This window comes from Ylistrum balloti, unplaced genomic scaffold, assembly GCF_031769215.1.
Source record: "Ylistrum balloti isolate Yb309-2 unplaced genomic scaffold, AGI_CSIRO_Ybal_v1 Utg370102, whole genome shotgun sequence".
NCBI lineage: Eukaryota > Metazoa > Mollusca > Bivalvia > Pectinida > Pectinidae > Ylistrum > Ylistrum balloti.
In genome coordinates this window covers 893,583-914,364 of record NW_026782128.1, presented here as the reverse complement: position 1 = coordinate 914,364, position 20,782 = coordinate 893,583, and the positions used below count along the sequence as shown (strand labels likewise).

The 20,782-nt window shown below is 35.2% G+C and overlaps 1 protein-coding gene across 1 annotated transcript in view; it reads right to left on the bottom strand.

Annotated features, from left to right (window-relative positions):
• Positions 1-655: 655 nt before the first annotated feature.
• LOC132550051 (chromatin remodeling regulator CECR2-like) overlaps positions 656-20,782 on the bottom strand; it is a gene marked incomplete at its 3' end in the record, with an annotated part of 34,397 nt that continues 14,270 nt past the window's right edge. Inside the window, exons 5-11 of the mRNA XM_060214049.1 lie at positions 10,571-10,660; positions 4,196-4,334; positions 3,195-3,327; positions 2,538-2,584; positions 2,211-2,302; positions 1,351-1,477; positions 656-870 (exon numbers count right to left, since the gene is read on the bottom strand). Of these exons, the coding sequence (XP_060070032.1) occupies positions 656-870; positions 1,351-1,477; positions 2,211-2,302; positions 2,538-2,584; positions 3,195-3,327; positions 4,196-4,334; positions 10,571-10,660 (843 nt within the window). The remainder of the gene's footprint in view (positions 871-1,350; positions 1,478-2,210; positions 2,303-2,537; positions 2,585-3,194; positions 3,328-4,195; positions 4,335-10,570; positions 10,661-20,782) is intronic.

Here is a 20,782-nt window from a genome sequence, read left to right as displayed (position 1 = left end):
GGCTGCCTGTCGCCCATTTTGTTTTTCTGATCAGCCTCAAACTCAAACATGTATAACAAGTAAGCTAAAGGAACCTATACAAGAAATTTGAGAAAGATCTAGAGAGATCAAAGTCAAGATGGCCTCCTTTGGGCTATTTAGTTCTTCTGATCAGTCCCAAAATTACATGGGCACAACTAGGAACTAAGGCAAACCTACATATGAAATTTAAGAAAGATTCATCCTGTACTTCTCAAGTAATATTGATAACAAACTTTCAAAGTCATAATACAAGATGGCAACCTGTAAGCCATTTTATTTTCCTGATCAGTCCCAAAATTACATGGGCAAAATGAGAGACCAAGGGAAACCTACACATGTAATTTGAGAGCAATTTCTTACTTTCCAAGAAATAGCGATAACAAACTTCATTGAAAAAATTTAAGATGGCTGCCTGTCAGTCCCAGTCCCAAAATTACATGGGCACAACTAGGGACCAAGGGGAACCTGCATATGCAATTTGAGAAAGATCCATCTAGCATTTTCCAAGAAAAAGTGATAACAAGAAACTGTTTACGGATGGGCGACAGATCACAGACACATTTGAATGCATATATGTTTCAAAGATGATACAAAAGAACCTTAGATAAATTTCCAGACCAGAATGACAATTCACCTGTTCAAAATCATCATCATAGTTCATGGCACGGTGGAGGGTATCCATGGCTCGAGAACTGGCTGCCCTCTTAGGCCGGTACTTCTTCTCAGCTCTCACCGCCTGTGTGATACGGAACTCCTCATCTGCCTCATAGTTGTCTTTCACCTTGTCCATGTGGAAACGCACAGCCTTGTTGACACAGCGCTGCAGCTTCTGGGCCATCAGTCCCAGGTCTGACAGGTCAGAGGTCAGTATTATATAGACATGTATAAAGACTTTCAGGCAATGTTAAGCTTTATCATCTGCCTTCTTAACCAAGAACAGTCATGAAATGTCATATTCAGTAAATAATTTTTAAGAGTGACTTTTTAAATCAGAATACTGAAGATCGGAATACAAAATCGATAATTCTTTGTTATTGATTAATTTCCTACATTCCTGTACCTCCAAACACGAAAATTTACATCCCCTTCTTCTAATAGTAGGACATTCTTTATGAAGTTTGAAAGACATTTGATATGGCTGATATAGTTCCATTTCAATGCCTAAATGTGTTATATATAACACATCAGAAATATTTTGTGAGATTGGTTATGATGCTAATAGCATTTATTCTCACTCTGAAATTGTAAAGAAGCGTAATCATATACAGACAAAAATTTATTGACTTTATACAAAATAATTTAACATGGCTTATAAACAAGAATACAGACCACTTTCCATCCCGTTGTAGTGTCGACAGTTTTCACACATCAGGTTAAAATCCTTGACAAATCGTCTCTTAGATTTGTAGCTTCTGTTTTTCAACCGTTTCTCAATAAGAGACAAGTCCATTGGTTTCTATATATGAAAAAACAGAAATCAAATACAATGTTTCACATTCATATCAGATATTTGCTCCATATCATCGAAAGCAAGTTGATCAAATAAAACTGACAGCTATTCCCTACTGAAAAGCTACTAAACCAAAACCTTAGCAACTTCTTTCCCTTTAACATTTAAACATAGTTTAAACATATGTTTGTATTTAGGTCTTGTCCTATCCCTACCCTATTCAATAGATCATTGATCAGAGTAACAGTAATGAGTCTATATCCATTTGGAAAATGGGAAGGGACATAACTCTCTCAACTCTACGTGGAACTACACTGTGAAGACAATTAAGTTAGGGACACTTTTGGGGAATTGGCAAGCGACATAAGGAGTCAAAGCTACACCTACCAACACACCTAGATCAAAATAATTTGACTGCTGCTAATGATATCAGGACAATGTTAACATGCCAATTACATAGTCAAGTCAAATATGATTTCTAAGAAATCCTGTTTGATACCTAAAGCTCTTCCATAGCCCTGACCAAATCTCTTCCTCTATGAAATCTCTGATAATACAAACACAGAAATTTTTTTAAAAGCCTTTTACAGAGAAGTGAAATATTGGTACAATTGGCATAATTTCTTCATAGAAATATTGAAAAGTTATCAAGCAATACTCTGGTAACTGAGTTAACAAAATGTATAAGAAAAACTGTTTAATGTCATTTCTGATACCATCTGATAACATTTGATTTTACCTTGATGATGTCATGGTAACCTGGAGCAACTTCTTCATCAACTGGTTCCATGAAAGGCCAGGCATCTTTATGGTTTTTCACTGTTTCGAGCACTAAAAGCAAGATGTAAAATTTTTGTTTCTTTAAATTGTTCTTGTTTAAAAAATTGACATCTATATTATAAAATTAACTCCTAGGCTGTCTAAATAGCCCAAATTACATTCAATCTGTAAGGTAAGGAGGCGAGGTGAAAGGATCAGTATCAAATCTAACAATCACATGTCTTTATGATCGCAGTATATAAGCTACAACATAGAAATATCTAACCACAAAGCAAGGCTAGCTAACCTTTTTCCATTTCTTCAATATCTTCATCATCTAACTCTGGATGTTGTCTGAAAATTGAAATATTTTTCTGTGAAAAATTATCTCCATACATAAAATTGTGTAACATATATAACACACTACACTAACTTCACCAGCATAGTTTCTCTTGCTTAATTACTCAAGATGTTCTGCTTTGGGAATTACAATTCCCATAAACAAAGACTCATTTTTATGTATCCAGATCTAAAGATAAGGAGCATATTGTTTTTGTGCTGTCTGTCTGTTTGTCTGTTGTCAACTTTAACCTTGCCCATAACTATGCACTGTAAGAGGTAGGGCTTTCATATTTGACATGTGTGTTCCTTGTGAAAAGACTTTTCCGGTGGTACTGAAATTTTTGACCATGTGATCTTGACCGTGACCTTCGACCTACATTTGAAAAATTATGCTTGCAATTAGCATAAAGGACAGCTCCCTGGAGAATAGAACGATATAAAAATTCAATCTAATGGTGTAGTAGCAAAAGACAGAGCATAATTAAGTCGACATTGAAGGCCATACCCATGATGTAGAAAGGGCAATTATCAGAAACTTAATTGAGATCAGAGAGAAAAAATAGCCTTTCCACAAATATTACATAAATGGCAGTTTTGGTTGAGCAGAATTATGTGCCCTTACCCCACGTTATCCTCTTCCTCCCTATACTTGCTGTTGTATGAAGATGCAGTGTACTGAAGTTCAGGTGGGATCTCTTTCCCTTCAGCTATCAACTGTGCTCTCTGTTCTCTCTGCTCCAGTCGTTTTGCTCGCTCTGAAATCATATAGAATTGAATTGATATCCATCATTAAGATCTTTTGATATAACTCAAAATGTACATGTATTTATTCTTTAATAATAGTTAGATTAAATGAATGAGGTAGGGGTGGTGTGTGATGATGTTCAGGACGATGATCACAGAAAAGGTTTATTAGATAAAGGATGATAGTCACACAAAAGGTTGGTTAGATAAAGGATGATAGTCACACAAAAGGTTGGTTAGATAAAGGATGATAGTCACACAAAAGGTTGGTTAGATAAAGGATGATAGTCACACAAAAGGTTGGTTAGATAAAGGATGATAGTCACACAAAAGGTTGGTTAGATAAAGGATGATAGTCACACAAAAGGTTTATTAGATAAAGGATGATAGTCACACAAAAGGTTTGTTAGATAACGGATTATACTCGCAGAAAAAGTTTGCCAGATAAAGAATGATAGTTTCAGAAAGCTTCGCACAATATCAAAATTTTATGTGTCAATTAATGATGGATATCCCAATAATTACAAAAAATGGCTTTCACATATGCTTAAAACAAAACCAAAACTTTGTCATATATTCATAACACCATATCCAAATGACAAAGTCTCAAACCATCCAATATCAACCATGACTGTGTGCTTGTTTCAGCAATTTCTTATGAACTTACTGTCTTTTTAAAGCAAGAAGCCCAAGAGATCAACACATTACCTCTGATTCAAAGTCGGACAGTGGGCTTATTACAGGACAATCAATTTCTATAGAAATGATATGGATATACATGGGCTTACCACCAAACATAAGCCTATTGCAGGGTAATTTTGGTATATGATTTTCTTCAGCTCTTCCAGTCTTAAATATACTTATATAACTGTGAAATACCTTCTCTATTCCTCTGTCGTTCCTCTCTCAAACGCTTTTCTTCTTCTTCTTTCTCTATCTCCAATAGCTTCCTCTTTTCTTCTTCCTCTAGTTTCCTCTGTTTCTCTTCCTCAGCCTCTGCCTCTGCCAGAATAGCTTCCTGTAAAAGTAAGAACAATGATTTATCTGTTATTTAGCATTGTAATTCTGACCAACTCTATTTCAACTGAAATGTGATCATTTAACATCAGAAACATGACCTCACCAGGTCATATTATCCTGACAAAGAGAAAAGTGACCTGAACAACGATCTGATATACAATTTTTGGATGAAATCTATTTTAATCCATATAAATGAAGTAATAGCAACAGTACAGACAAGCAAATTGTCAAATTTTCAAGGCAACCTGCTCTTTTATCAAGACATAAATATTATATAAATTACATCACATACAAAGAACTTAAAAACAAATACACAAAATTATACATTTAAATTGAGAGCAGTGGTGTAGATTTACGTGTCTCGATAATCCCTTCAGCCGATGGATGCCGAAGGCCCTTTATAGCGGACAAAAAACCATCCCAAGTTGTTGTATGTAAGATGGTGATAAAAAGATATCAAAAATATTTTTGTACAAATAAAAACTTGTCTATATAATCATGATATCTAAATTTTGCCTGTAGTTCTTTGATCCTACACTTACATAACAAGAGACTCAGCCACTGTATGACTTTCTGTATCTTTTACTTATGAAGAATGCTCTACTGCATGAAACTTACAGTTTGATCTAACAATTTTCTCTTTAGTTGTAAAGATTACTTGTATTTTAGTGTCATATCCCTTTTCTTAATTGACCTGATCAAATTCTACAGTGCTTAAAAATCTGTGTATTAATACAAACTAACTCCCCCCCCCCCCCCCCCCCCCCCCCCTGACTTACAGTTTGATCTAACAATTTTCTCTTTAGTTGTAAAGATTACTTGTATTTTAGTGTCATATCCCTTTTCTTAATTGACCTTATCAAATTCTACAGTGCTTAAAAATCTGTTTATTAATAAAAACTAACTCCCCCCCCCACCCCCCCCCCCCCCCACCCCCAATCCATGCCCAGGAAATGACATTTACCTCATCTTTATTTCTGAATTGATCAAATATACTTCAAGTAGACACGATTCTTCATGCTTTGACTATATATAAAGGTGATCAATTTTCTTCTTGCTCAATAACAAGACACTTTACGTAACTCTAACTGACAGAAAAAAGTGTGTATTCCAAAGAGATCTTACAACTTCTTTTTAGTTTATGTGATAATAATGAAAAAGATTTGGCAGCTAGCAATGAGAAGTTTTTGATCATGAAAAACTGAAAGAAAAATTTACTTAATGAGCATTTCTTATTAATGGCATACCAACTTATTTAAAGAATCTTGTAGGAAGGAAATATAGAACTTTTTGAAGTCAATTGGTTCGCTGTCTTGTCTAAAAGCATGTAAAATACCTTCCCTAGACAAAAATATCTTATTCAAAATAAATTTACAGGTGGAAAAACAGTGAAAAAATCTTCAGCTAGATACATCAAAGGGTCGGATTGTCTAGGTTGTATTTCAAATGATGGTGGCTGCATAACAGACCTTACTGTTGCACCCAAGTTTTATATACAGTCTACCATATGTTAAACGTCTGCACAACCTGAAGAATCTTAACCCTGTCCAAGATAACTACCTACTGCTGGGACGCTTGTATAAACAATGTCTGAGGTGTTTCACCATCAGCTTCAATTAATCTGAAAGTTAATGCAATTAATGAAACAAGAATTATACATAATCATAAGTCTCACCTGCCTTGTTTTGTTAGTATGGTTATTTTCAAAGTCCAGCCCAACAATCCAAGTCAGGGACGTATTCTACTGACAGTCTACTTTTACAAACACCTACAATCCAACCATACAATCCAAGTCAGGGACAACACTTCAGTCCCCAACCTGTGATATACATTTTCCAGGAACAATAACCCCTGATTCCAACCTACAATCCTACCCAAAAGTCCCCACCAGTTCTACTCCTACAAACCCATAATCCGACTCCCACTCCTCAACAATTCTTCTCCTACAGACCTGCAATCCAACCCCAAAGAACCCACCTGTTCCACTCCAACAAACCTGCAATCCAACCCATAATCCCCCACTACAGTAGTTCTACTCTAAGAAAACTGCAATCCAGCCACACAGTCCCAATCAGTTCTGTATTACCGTATTTTCCATGTTATAAACTGCACTGGAATGCAAGCATCAGAATCTATTTTACTGATTTTTTCAATTGATCTACATACTAGCTGCACCGGAATTTAAGTCACACCCTTTCTTACGATGTGGTAACTGTTATGTTGACCAAGTTCGTTGATATAACAGACAACGGAAGCCAGTCTATCAAGGTTGTCAGTAAAACATTTAATATAAGTTTTTGAATGAATTATACACCGATAATCATTTATTATATTGATATATTTCAAAAATGTAAATAGCAGTTATCAAACTTGTTTGACTTGGGAGCCTCCAAAGATTGTCTATGCACAGATATAGTGCCAATGTTCTGTTCAGTTTCTTTACCCACGTCTCCATCGGTGTCTGCACTGCTTAGTATTAGCGAAGGCCCTTGCATGCTGACAAAATTCTTATAGTCCCTTAATATATCTGGTAAGTTGCGTGAAGCCATTCTTATGATCTTTGTAAACAAGCATGGCTGTCATTCTAGAATTTGACCTAAAACCTGATGACCTATTAATCCAAGGATGCAACAGGCTACTTGTAAGCTTCTGCTATGGCCTCTGAATCAACCATGAAAGTTTAGTTGACATTATTGTGACTCATATTAAAAGGTATGATTAATCACAGGTGCTTGTAAAAAAAAGTTATTACCATCTTGTACTGGTGTACTGATACACTTAATTTTTTTTTCATTCTGCTGATTTTTTCATCCACATAAAAAGCACATTGGTATATAAGCCGTAAGCCCAACTGCCAAGGAAAAAAGCTGTGGCTTATCCTGAAAATATCGTACTACAAGCTTACAATCCAGCCAGCTTCATCGTTTCCACTACTATACCTACAGACCCACAATCCAGACATTCAGTCCTCATCAGTTCTACTCTTACAGACCCACAATCCAGTCATTCAGTCCCCATCAGTTCTACTCCTACAGACCTACAATCCAGCTTCACAGTCCCCATCAGTTCTACTCCTACAGACCTACAATCCAGCTTCACAGTCCCCATCAGTTTTACTCCTCAGACCTACAATCCAGCTTCACAGTCCCCATCAGTTCTACTCCTACAGACCTACAATCCAGCTTCACAGTCCCCATCAGTTCTACTCCTACAGACCTACAATCCAGCTTCACAGTCCCCATCAGTTCTACTCCTACAGACCTACAATCCAGCCCGACAGTCCCCATCAGTTCTACTCCTACAGACCTACAATCCAGCTTCACAGTCCCCATCAGTTCTACTCCTACAGACCTACAATCCAGCTTCACAGTCCCCATCAGTTCTACTCCTACAGACCTACAATCCAGCCTGACAGTCCCCATCAGTTCTACTCCTACAGACCTACAATCCAGCTTCACAGTCACCATCAGTTCTACTCCTACAGACCTACAATCCAGCTTCACAGTCCCCATCAGTTCTACTCCCACAGACCTACAATCCAGCTTCACAGTCCCCATCAGTTCTACTCCCACAGGCCTACAATCCAGCCTGACAGTCCCCATCAGTTTTACTCCTACAGACCTACAATCCAGCCTGACAGTCCCCATCAGTTTTACTCCTACAGACCTACAATCCAGCCTGACAGTCCCCATCAGTTCTACTCCCACAGACCTACAATCCAGCCTGACAGTCCCCATCAGTTCTACTCCTACAGACCTACAATCCAGCCCGACAGTCCCCATCAGTTTTACTCCTACAGACCTACAATCCAGCCCGACAGTCCCCATCAGTTCTACTCCTACAGACCTACAATCCAGCTTCACAGTCCCCATCAGTTCTACTCCCACAGACCTACAATCCAGCTTCACAGTCCCCATCAGTTCTACTCCCACAGGCCTACAATCCAGCCTGACAGTCCCCATCAGTTTTACTCCTACAGACCTACAATACAGCCTGACAGTCCACATCAGTTCTACTCCTACAGACCTACAATCCAGCCTGACAGTCCACATCAGTTCTACTCCTACAGACTTACAATCCAGCCTGACAGTCCCCACTATACTATGTCTACAGACCTACAATCCAGCCTGACAGTCCCCACTATACTATGCTTACAGACCTACAACCCAGCCTGACAAGTCCCCACTATACTATGCCTACAGACCTACAATCCAGCCTAACAGTCCCCATCAGTTATCTGTTTCTACAAACCAACAATCCAGCCTCAGTCCCAACCAATTCTACTCCTGTAAACCAAAAATCCAACACTTTAGTCCCATTAGGTGACACTCAAACTCTCCACAGCTTTAATGTCTGGTTTCCTGGACAGTCAATTTTAGAAATTTGTGATTAGTAGTTTCTGTCTACCAGATGATACATGGTATAGCACCACCAGAAGCATTGTTACCAGTAATGGAGAATCAGCACATGATATCTACAAGCTACGTCAGGGTCTCTGTCTCAAACTAACTCCTAACTAAAGTCAAAACCTCTGCAATTTTTCTTGTCCTATTTCCGAGAAATTGGATTGGTTTGTAAAATTTGTTTTTGAGAAAAATTAACTATGATCTAAAGCCAATAAATATAACATTGATCCAAGCTAATTCCAGAGACATATTCCATTTTCTAACAGACAGTCCACAAACAACTTTTGTTTCATTATTTCAAATTTCATTCACATCTTAGGCATGTGCTCTAACAAAACAGAGCTAGGTATCAATTCTTTACCAGTATACTTGACTATTTATCTATCATTGTAACTTATAACATCATTATTAGTTTACCTGTTATAGCACATATTGTGTAACACTGCAGCATGTTTTGATTAGCTGACATGAAGGGCACTTCAGGCAATCATGGAAATCAGAACAGTAAGTAGTTCATGATTGTTTTAGTAACAATTTGATTTCTATTTTTTATCTATATCCTATTTTGCTTTGAAGATAACAAACCAATTTATTTCTAATTTGGAATTGTAATGAATTTTGATATAATATCTCAATATAGTTCTGAAATTCTCAGTTTTACATATTAATTAGTCAGCTCCAAATGATGACATAGACAAAACACACAGGGTACAGAACAGGTCAATTCAACATGCAAATATTTTTTATTGCGGCAGAAACAGGTCATATAAACTTGTGGTTGTCACATACTGTATTTCATTCACTCTCGTTAGTTATTTTCCTAAAGTTACAATAACATTCATTAAAATGTGTTTTTTTTTTTTAACTTTTGAAAAATATCTAATTCAAATGAAAGAAAAACCATATACAACAATCTCTCACTGTGTGAACACTTTTTACACCTTAGGATATCAGCATATTGGTGCTTTGTTTAACAGCAATATTAACATAATATTTCCATAACTTTGAAGTCCCTTGACTTAAACTGTGGACTTTTAGTGGCTTATTTCCAAATAAATAATCTAATTTTCAGTATATTCTACAGTTGAAAGTGACCCTTCAAAATTTGTTAGTTCTCTTTTAAAAATTTCAAATTTACCAAAAAAATCAAAAATTTTAAATTGTTTTCATAACATATCACATTAAAGTTTAAATGTGAACTTTTCACACATTGATGTTGGCAGTGTATTTTAATTCAACCTTTTTTTCAACTGGCCTGACTTTACAAAAGCAGCTGTAAAATGTTTCAAATCAGCAATTTAGATAGGATGCAAAACAATCTATAACGAGTAAGCATGTCACAAATTTCATAATAATAAGACATCCTAATTTTGGATCCAAAATTTGGATCTTTTCCCTTCTTTTCTCCACTGTTTTTGCTTTAAATGACACAAATTTTATCATTCCTTTGTAAAAATATTGATAATAATCTTTATCTGCTCAATCCAAAATGTTTGCCTGTCAGCCATTCTGTTTCTTCTGATCTGGTTCAAAATTAAATAGGCACAACAAGGAACTTTAGTAAGCAAACTCCAAGATGGCTGCCTGTCAGCCATTTTGTTTTTCTTACCAGTCCTAAATTCAAATGGTCACAACTAGGGACAAAGAGAAACCTTAATGTGAAATTGGAGAAAGACCATTGAGGACTTCTTGAAAAAAAGCAACAACAAAAATTGTTTATGGACAGACAGACCACTGACCACAGGCACAGGTGATTGGTGATGGTGGTCTAAAAATGTCATTGTCTCATGATATATGTACATCATTGTTCCCAAATTTATGTGCTTACCTGTTCTTCTAATTCCTTCCGCTTCAGACTGATCCTTGATGAAGCTCTCTTGGGAACAGCTTCTAACAACCGCTTCTTCCTCTCCTTCTCCTGCAACACACAAAACAAGTAGAAAACACATTTAAAAGGGAGCTAACTCTTATCATTCCCTGTAGATTATCCCTTAACACTGCATATGATAAAGGATTAAAACAGATAATATTAAGAAGTAGTGAATGTGGATTACATGCTTTGTTTTCTGTATTATCATAAAAAAATGTGGTTCTGTTTGCTCCCAGATTAAAACAGGTGGAATATACTTAATGAAAGGGACAATAACCTGTGTGTCTTTGGTACTTTAAGAAGGGGATTGTTTTATCTCATCATCATCAAGGGTGCTAAAAAATTTTCATTTTATTTTGTGTAGAAACTTGCACATCCTAACCAACTCCCATCTATATGATGCCATATTGATTTTCAATTTCGATAAAGACAAATGCTGCAAATCCAGTTGATCAGTGCTTCAGAAATATAATACAACATTTTAAATCACTTAATTATTCATACCAGTAAGTGATATTACACAACACTTTTCATGCAGAAATATAGTAATCTGATGGAAGTATTGTCTGGATATGTCAAGGACAATCCAAACAGAAAACATTAACCTGTGTAGGAGGAAACTATTTCATTTCAAATGACAGCCAGGATGATTTGTACCTGGTCAATGACCACAGATTATTCATTGTCTTGGATTCAAATTACGAATGTTTTGTGTCATATTGCATTACCAGAGCTTGGCATTGCCAGCGTGGGGAAATCTGTTGCGACCAAATAGACAGCATTATTTTATGTTTAAACTTACAATATCCAGTACTGTTATTTACAAAATTTTTAGAGGTCATCATTTCAAATTTCATCTGAATATGATGTAAGCTATCCTTTTTTTAAATGCAGAATAACAATCGAATTGGTCACTGACTTCTATAATGGCCCAATATAGTTCAAAACAAGCATGAGCCCACACCTCATTAAAGGAGACATTTGAACATGGAAATTATAATCAAGTAACGGTACCAATTCCTGTGACAGATTCAGTTACATCGGCTGTGCTGGTGCTGCACGTTAGTATTTGTTTGAATTTCGTTTCTATACATTGATACCCACTAATCCAGATGATGTGGGTGGGATGGACAACATACCCTGCTACAGACAATAGGCAGTGTTGATCTATATGCAAATACAAACATCCTAGCTAAATCCTAGAGAACCTCCCACATAGCACTAAATCAATATAGACAAAGCACTTTTATGAATACATTAAGTACTTGCTGTAAAATCCATCATTGTTCACTTTTACACCTGACACCAAGAACATGGCCAAGCTCACAAACAACATGCACAGTAACCAATAATGACATACCACCCACATAACGAGTTCAAAGCAAAGGTTACTGCGACCTAATTTCTTCATAAAAAAATCCATAATATTGAGTTGTGATTAAACTGCATTCAACACTGCATTTAATGCCAAATCGATTCACCTTTCATAGGGCCGAAAATCACTCATCTGTTCGTGTTCACTATTTCTTTACCAAAAGTGGTTGGATTTTTTTCTTCATTTGTCAAACAAAATATTCACTAGACATCTCCTAAGACGGTTTTATGGATATTTGAGTGTGATATTTATTTCTTAACAGTATCTCATTCAGAATCTATGGGAATTCTATATCTTTTTCAGTTTCAGTGTTGTGTGAATATACCTAAAGTGTGACGAAACAACATACTGATGAATAAACCATATGACTTCAGCCATTTCATAGCAGGACCATAGAGATCTACTATATTTTATTTACAAGATAATCAAATGTTATTTTGTCATGTTATTTAAACTTTATCATTTTATCTTGCCTCTTTCAACAAATTTTTATCTTTATATCTTAATTCCATAAAAAAAAACAAGATTTTGTGACTAGCATTAGCTACTGACAATTAGCTTCTCAACTCCCACATCAATCTCTACACCATGACAAGATCTATCTTTTGTCAACACACAGAACAAACATGAAGCCTGCACTGAAACAATGATATGGTAGTCGCGCGATAAATTGGCAGGATTGATCTAACAATGGTCTGTGTTTTGTGTAACACAGTAGGTGATTGATAACTCTCAGCTTACTACGTGGGATTTGTAAATAAATGTTGTGTATCTTTAACTAATGTCACTGCCATGTAAAGATCTCAAACAAAATTCTTATGTTACCTTGAAAAACTATGCCAGACATCATAAATCTTGCATTATCTTCTTGATATATAAAATTGTGAAGTGATGATAAAAAAGTTCATTTTGATAAAAAAATGGGTAAATTGAAGACAAGATAATAAGGTATTAGCCACAGAAATTGTACATTTTCTTTTCCAATGCCACAAATTACGAGCTCCCTCAATTTCTCTTTTTTCGTCATTTCAACAAAATCATATCATCAACCATTTAACAAACAATACATCCTGAAGGTCATTCCTTAGTTTTGTAAAAATTTCGATTTTTCATTTATATATTTAGCTCTAATTTCTTTAACTAATCAATTACTCAAATTAAGAGAATTAGCACTTGAGTTTTGTATATGTTAAAAGAAAATCCTGTTTTGTAATGTAATAGTTACACCATCACAGATCATATGCAGCTAGCAGCTGTTCTCTTTATTAAACATAAGAGCAGGTGCTTTCTATATATATCCCAACTAAAATTAGCCTTGATGAAATTCAAGCTATTTTTACCTGCATAATACTGTTCCCAGCTGTCACATCAGGTACCTGAAATTTCTCCATTTCTACAGCATTTATATTAAGCTTTTAGGTAAAAATTCACCTTCATCAAATATAAAACATGGGTCCATATGTATTTTAAGGTGCCCATGTACCACAATGAATTTCAAATTGATAACTATATTCCGTTATGATTTCTACCTTCAGAAATTTCAAGTGTAACAATTAATATAAATTTCTTAAAGTGAATGTTAGTTATATGTGACAAGTATCCCTTGTGGTCCCTAAAGGTCACTTAAAATCATAAAATACACTGGAATCTCAAACATTAAGGCCTAATGGTGTATGGAACAGTTAGAGTTGTACTTGAAATATGTAGATTGGCAGTTTAAAACTGATTTACGGTATCTAGAAGCAGGTCAATGTTCTAATGTATATGGAAAAAAAAACTTTTTCTTGTACATGTCATAAACACAAAGAATACATCCTGATTGAAATTGATAGTGCTGATAAGGACCTACATACCATAACATTTGGTTCACAGACACGGAACCCTCCAGAATGTCTACATCCTTAAATTAACCTCTAATATCATCGTTAAATATCTCATCAAATACTAAGTGATCACTACCTGCCGAAGCTAGTTAATTCTTGCTACATTCCTATGCCAAACATCCACTGCCTATACTATTTCCTTGCCTGTCCTGACAGGTGCTTGGCTGACCAGTAATTGCAGGATTAGTGAGCCTAGCCAACAGATGCTATCTAGTTACAGGGATAAATGGATGCCATTTTTATTACCTACCCTATTCAGTGGTCATCACTGACCAATAGTGACCTCTGGCTCACCGATAAGTTGGTCAGTCTGATGTTGAGGATGATTAGTATCATGACCAACATTGCCATGTACCTATCACAACAAGTTATAATTCTAAATACATTTTTATCCTCCTATCTTACAATGATAGGCTCTCAAATCCCCAATTACACAAAGTAAGATATATTTTATAAATATTATTCATGGCTTTTTTATCCCATTTGCAATTTCAACATCACAAACACTTGTATTGTAGAACTTCATCATTCAGACAGAAAAAAAAGCCAGTTGAATTTTGAACAGAAAAAAACTTAACTAGGCCCAGCATCTGCCATGCCATTTTCATTGGCAACCATAGTAAAATATCTCATTACACAGTCTTCAAATTTGACCTTGGGCCTTAAACAAATCTTTGTAACATACCCAATTGAATACTCTGCCAACATTGATAATGTTTAAACAGTGAAGATGAAAACACATTAGATGTATCTATCAATGGCTAAATCATAACTTACAACATCTGTCACTTTTTTCGACAATTTAGATTTGTGGATACATGTGAACTGAATATGGGAGTTTAACAGCGGGTGGTTTTCTTAAAATACATTTTGAACGCTTTATAATCATTGGCCATCTCTAAAATTCTGGATTCTTAATTATTTCAGACTGACTGTCAAGGTTTAACAGGTATTTACTATCTTTGCTACAAACACACAATAATAACACATATTGGAAGCATTTAAATAATATCTTCTTTGACAAATTGCAATGAAATACTGCCAATTCATATTGCCATCAAAATATGGCTAGCTTCACAAAGATCATTTTCACCAAGTATCTTGAATATAAATCTAAATTAAGATATATTAATGTCATCTCCATACTGAAATGTCTTTCCTTTTGTCATTATGGTCATATAAATATTGTTTCATACAATTACTATCGTCTTTTAAAAATCTTTCCATTGAGAGATTACATGTGATCACATAAAAGTTCATTTAAAGATCAAACAAACCAGTAACGTATATAAATACATATCTCCAGCTAGTCTTTCAAATGGACATATTAGATCTTCAAAATGATGAATAAAAAGTAGATTTAATAATAATGTCTGAATTCAGTGGAATTGATCAGGTCGGTAGATAGGTTACACTGTGTGGTTATACATCTGAAGCGACCATTTTCCAATTATAGTGTTTCAATTTCAGAGACAATTTTAGTTTGAAAATATTTGTGTGTAACTCAATGTATCAACTTGTCAATGTAACTGATTTCCTTGTGTATAAGTACTGCTATAAACAGTAACAGTGACCTTGATCTTTGAACTTTGAACCGCAATATCAGTGGTATTTTTGTAACTGACAACGCATAAAGTTTTATCAAAACCCCTTCCAAAGAAAGTCACTAAGATGGATGATGACATTGATTCAGGATGGGACAGGACATAACACAACAGGACCATGACACAACTGACCCTGCCATCCCTACCCCTCTAAAACCATGAGGCTAGCCTTAGCTGAAGTATTCAATTTATGTTTGAGTTTTACGTCAGTCTAAGATCTAATATGCTGTATAACAGTAATTTGTTGAGTGGCATTTATGACAAAAACTTCAGCAGTCTGTTGATACTTTGTACTCAGTTTACTTGATGTTTAATCAAAATATTCATATCTAGGCTATGAACATGAGATTTATGTTCAAAAGCTGCTATGAGAGAGCAATATTTCAGTACATTTTATAATAGATGTTGCCCTGAACATGTACACAACACACCTGTCCAAACTCCATCCAGAGTACACTGGATACTCACCTGCTCAAGGAATGTCTACCTGTCATTTATCAAGGGAAAAATTATATGTTGCTGCAGGTCGTTGATGGAATCACATTGGTTTTATTCTTCTTAATATCAGGTAGGAATGTGTATCTGTCGTCATTTATCAATGCTCTCACAAGCTTTTTACATTTTATTTTCATGAAAAAAAAAAAGTCCTGAAGTGACACGATACATTTTAGAAAAATAACTTGTCCTCAACACGTTAAATCTGATATTTTCCAAAAGAATAAACCAGTTTCTTTTAAAATCCTTTTCCTTTCAGGAAACCATCATTTTTTTTGTAAACGTTTCTAAATGTGACAGTTCAGTTGAAAAAAGTTCTAATTAGTACTTTGTCAAAAATATTTACTCTATTTCATATGCATGGTAACTTGGTAAGAAATATCCACTTTTGTATAAATATAATTTCATGTAAGTTTACTTCCCCACATGCAGGGAAAATCTTGACGACAAACAGCAATCACCGAGCCGGATTACAAACAAGGTGGGTCTTGCAGAGTAAGAAAATGGATAATGAAAGGGCATATATTACTGTATTGTAGGGCACAGAGCCCCTTGGCCGTCTCAAGGATTATTCCTGCCCACCTGAATATCATGGACTGTATTTGGAATAGTAACCTTAATACATTTGTTTTTCTAACCAGTAACTGCCTTATGCCATTTATGCCCAAGAAGAATCAATTTCCATCTATTGAAAGCCAGTATCATCATATGGTGTCTCTGTTAATTCATTGTCTGTGATATACCTCACCTACATGTCTAAATATATACTAGATGCAGGTGTTACTAATTCTGTAAAACACCTGATATGAAAATGCATTTTACTTACAGCTAATCTTGAAATGTTAATATAAATATCATTTTAACATTTGCACGCTGATAGGTGTAAAACATATTGGGTGTAAATCATGTTGGGTGTACAACATGTTGGGTGTGAAATACCTATATCACTTTTGGGAAACTGAGTTGAATGTTACGTATATCTAGTTGTAAACAGATTGTGGACAAATAAATTTACCTAAACATGTCAACAGGTTTGATTGTAACATCAGGTTATCCAGTAGGTTTTATTTGCCCTATAATAAAATTTATTGCAACATTAAACATTAACTTAAAGAGTGTTGTTTATGAAAAAACAATAAACAAATCAATAAATCAAACATTTCAGAAAATTTTAAATGCAATTTCACATTTCCATTTTTTTTGTTTGTTCGTTTTTTTCATAATCGTTTCATGTTCATCCTGATGATAAGGATTGTGTAAAAGTGTTTTATTTTGAAAGCATCACTCAAGTGCAGGATTCCAAATCTTGCATTTTGAAAAGTTTTAATAAAATCTAACCTTTCAGAGCACATCAGTAACTACTTAAGACTTAAATTTCCATCCACAAAAGCAAAACCTGGCTGTTATTGTTCATTATGACCCTAACTAGTATGAAAACATTGTGATTCACAAGAGCAAACATGATGACAGTGGAATTAAACGGTGTTTAGCCACAAAGACGTCCCGTAGTACCACATTATACCCGTCATCAGTGCACCGACGTGTCGGAAGCACATCGCTTTCTATCACAATAGGCAGGTCATTAATAACACAAGGAAACAGGTACCAAAACGCAGTCACCCCTACTCCAATATGGCTAACCTGCTCCGTACAATAACGGGACAGAAAGCCCCAAAATTATTAATAGCAATTTAGACACAAGAACACTGTAAAGACTAAAATCGTTATTGTTCCATGTGTAAATGCTCTAAAAAATAACAGATGGAAGAAAGATGATCCTTGTTGTACCCCCCACACTTTCCGGGACAATAGGTTGCATACCTGAGGAATTCCGCCATGCTTTTTAAGTAGTTCCCATGGGGTATGAATCACAATGACTTATGGTAATTAATGTCCATCGCGGGCTGGACACATTCCTCGGGACAATTTTACAGGGCGTACTACAATGCTTTACTGACCATTTCACCTCGAGCTGATCATCGCTGTAATTTTGACCACAATAATTGGTTTAAGAGGAAATCATTACTGTTGCCTCCCACCTCTGACAAATCCTCAATCACCGTTTTCAATTTCTACATTCACTAGAGGTGAAAAGCTCTGAAGGCCATCGATCACAAAAGTAGTCATTTCCCACTTCAGGCAAAGAAGCAGATAGAACTTCAAAAAGGATTAGTTACAAACAAACATGAATCGTAAGTTGTTAACAATCCGTTACAAGTTAAGTGTTGTGGCTTGTGAGAAAATTTAACATAAATTCTTTGCTGACATACTACTCAAGATCCTAAAACTAGGAGTTTGGATCATCATTAAAGTTTGCAAAGATATTTGTCATTTTAGGCATCAATAGATTTTACACTACTAAACAAATTAACGTCCATCTTCAAGTACATGAATAGTCTGCGAAAAGTACAACAATTCACAAACAGAACTTTGTACTTCAGCTATATTTCTCTGAACTATTTTGGAATATCTGAACTTTGACTTTCACTTGTAATTCTCCCACACAGCAGTCTTTACAGTGTGTATTCCAAATCATACAAACTGTCTAAAAGTAACTATAGCACAACAAGAAATTTTAACCAGTATACCTGCATGTAATTTGAGTCAAACTAATGTTGACTTTGATGAACGAATCCTGAAAAGGCATTGTACAACTTAAAGAGAAAAAATTGCATTTCTCTGAAATCAATTTCAGAAACTCTAAGACAATTAAACAGGATTAAGTTATATCTTAATTTTGACCTTCACTTGTAATTCTGCGCTCACAAGCTCATATGTCTTTACAGAAGGTTCTACAAAAACACTTCTGGAGCATGGCCATTTCCATTTTTTGTGTCACTAGCTTTTCAAACTCTTTTAAAATGTCTAGAAGGCCAAATAATATTAAAGCAGTTATCTTCCACGACTCATTCCAACATCATTTTTCACAATGTGTATTGGAATAACATTCTGATATTACACCCACCCACATTTCACATATTTCTCTGCACTTTCACCTGGTCTGCTATGAAACAATCACACTTTTAACAAGGAAAGTGTAATATGATGGTTGACTTCAATATGTAATCAATCCAGGTCTCTTTTGCACTGATATATTACAAACATTTGAGATCCAAAATCTTTCATTGTTATATTCACACCACAAAATTATGCTTAGGACAATCAAATTTCGACTTCAGTTTTTTAGATCTTGACCATAATTACAATCTTCAAAATACCCTCCTGGCATACTAGCTATTTCTGACACAACAAAGCAAACAACAACACCTAATTAAGTGATGACATGTTCCAGTCATGATATCTTGTGAGAGGTCCTGATACACATTTGGATCCTTCAGAGAAAGCAGCTTCTGCTACTGGCACATGGCGTAAGTCAACCTATTGTTATCTGGATGTGCTAACTAGCATACTTATATAAGTTTACTGATATTCAATTTTATGATATCTCATTGACACTAATATTGGCCTGAGTTTCTATTTAATAAATGGAGATAAAAAGCTTAAATCTCCATTCACAAAGTGTTTGATAATCCCCAAATACAAAACAAATAAATCAGTTATGTCTCAGGGGTTACTCCAACACTCTGTCACTGGTTAACCCCATGTTTGTTTTTGTGTCAATATCCTGCTGTCTTAGACTTTTAACAAACAGAGAGATGGAAAGATTCAGATACATACATCATACTGTGTATTTTTCCTGTTCTATTGATCAAAGACCATGCCACATAAAAGAAAAGGAATAAGGTTTCAGTGTCATCCAAGATCCATTGACAAAGCTGTTACTACCATGAAAAAAATGTTATCTATAAGACAGGCCGCAACTGCATACCAGGATCTATTTTAGGAGACCAATTTTACTGCCGAAGGAAGTAGAAAACAAAAACAAGAGGGCCTTATGGGTCATCTGACTATAAAAACCTATATATAAAAGAAATAGGCCTAAAATAAATTGCTCGACTACACTACAGCTTACATAGAAGACATTGATTGGTTCATAAAGACATTTTCTGCAAATTTGAAATTGTATTCTTTATACATGCCCTACACAAATGCCATTTCTGAACATATTGCTTGTTGAATAAGTATGCTACAGGTTCAATATCAAGACCCTTGGCCTTTTAGTTATTGAGAAGATGTTGCTAATGCATTTCAAAACATTTGACCTCTGTGACCTTGAAAGTCGGACAAGGTGAACAAACTTGGTTGCCCTTCATCCCAGCATGCTACAGGACCAATATAAGCATCATGTACCTTTTGGTAATTGAAAAAAAAGTTGTGTTAATATTTCAACACACTTTACCCCTGTGACCTTGAAAGCTGATCAAAGTAATTCATTTTAACAAACTTTGTGGTTTTTTATCCCAGCATACTTAAGACCCAATATCATTACCATGGACCTTTTGCCAATTGAGAAGACCAATTTGACACCTCTGACCTTGAAAGTAGGTCTAAGTCAATAAAAACTTGGTTTAAACATTTGAATATATTTGACCCCTGTGACTGTGAAAGCAGGTCAAGGTCATTTAAATTAGCAAATCTGGTAGTCTTTCATCATTGCATACTACAGGCCTAATATCAGCACCCTGGGCTTTTTGGTTATTGAGAAGAAGTTGATTAAACATTTTCACATATCAGACCCATGTGACCTTGAATGTGGATCAAGGTCATCCATATTAACAAATTTCAGAGGCCAAAGTTACAAAAGCAAGCAAAAAACTATAAGTGAAAATGTCATTAGAATATAGCCTTTCAATTTGTATTTTCATTATTACTCTTTCAATAGTGGAAATGTTAAATGATAATTAAGGCTGTG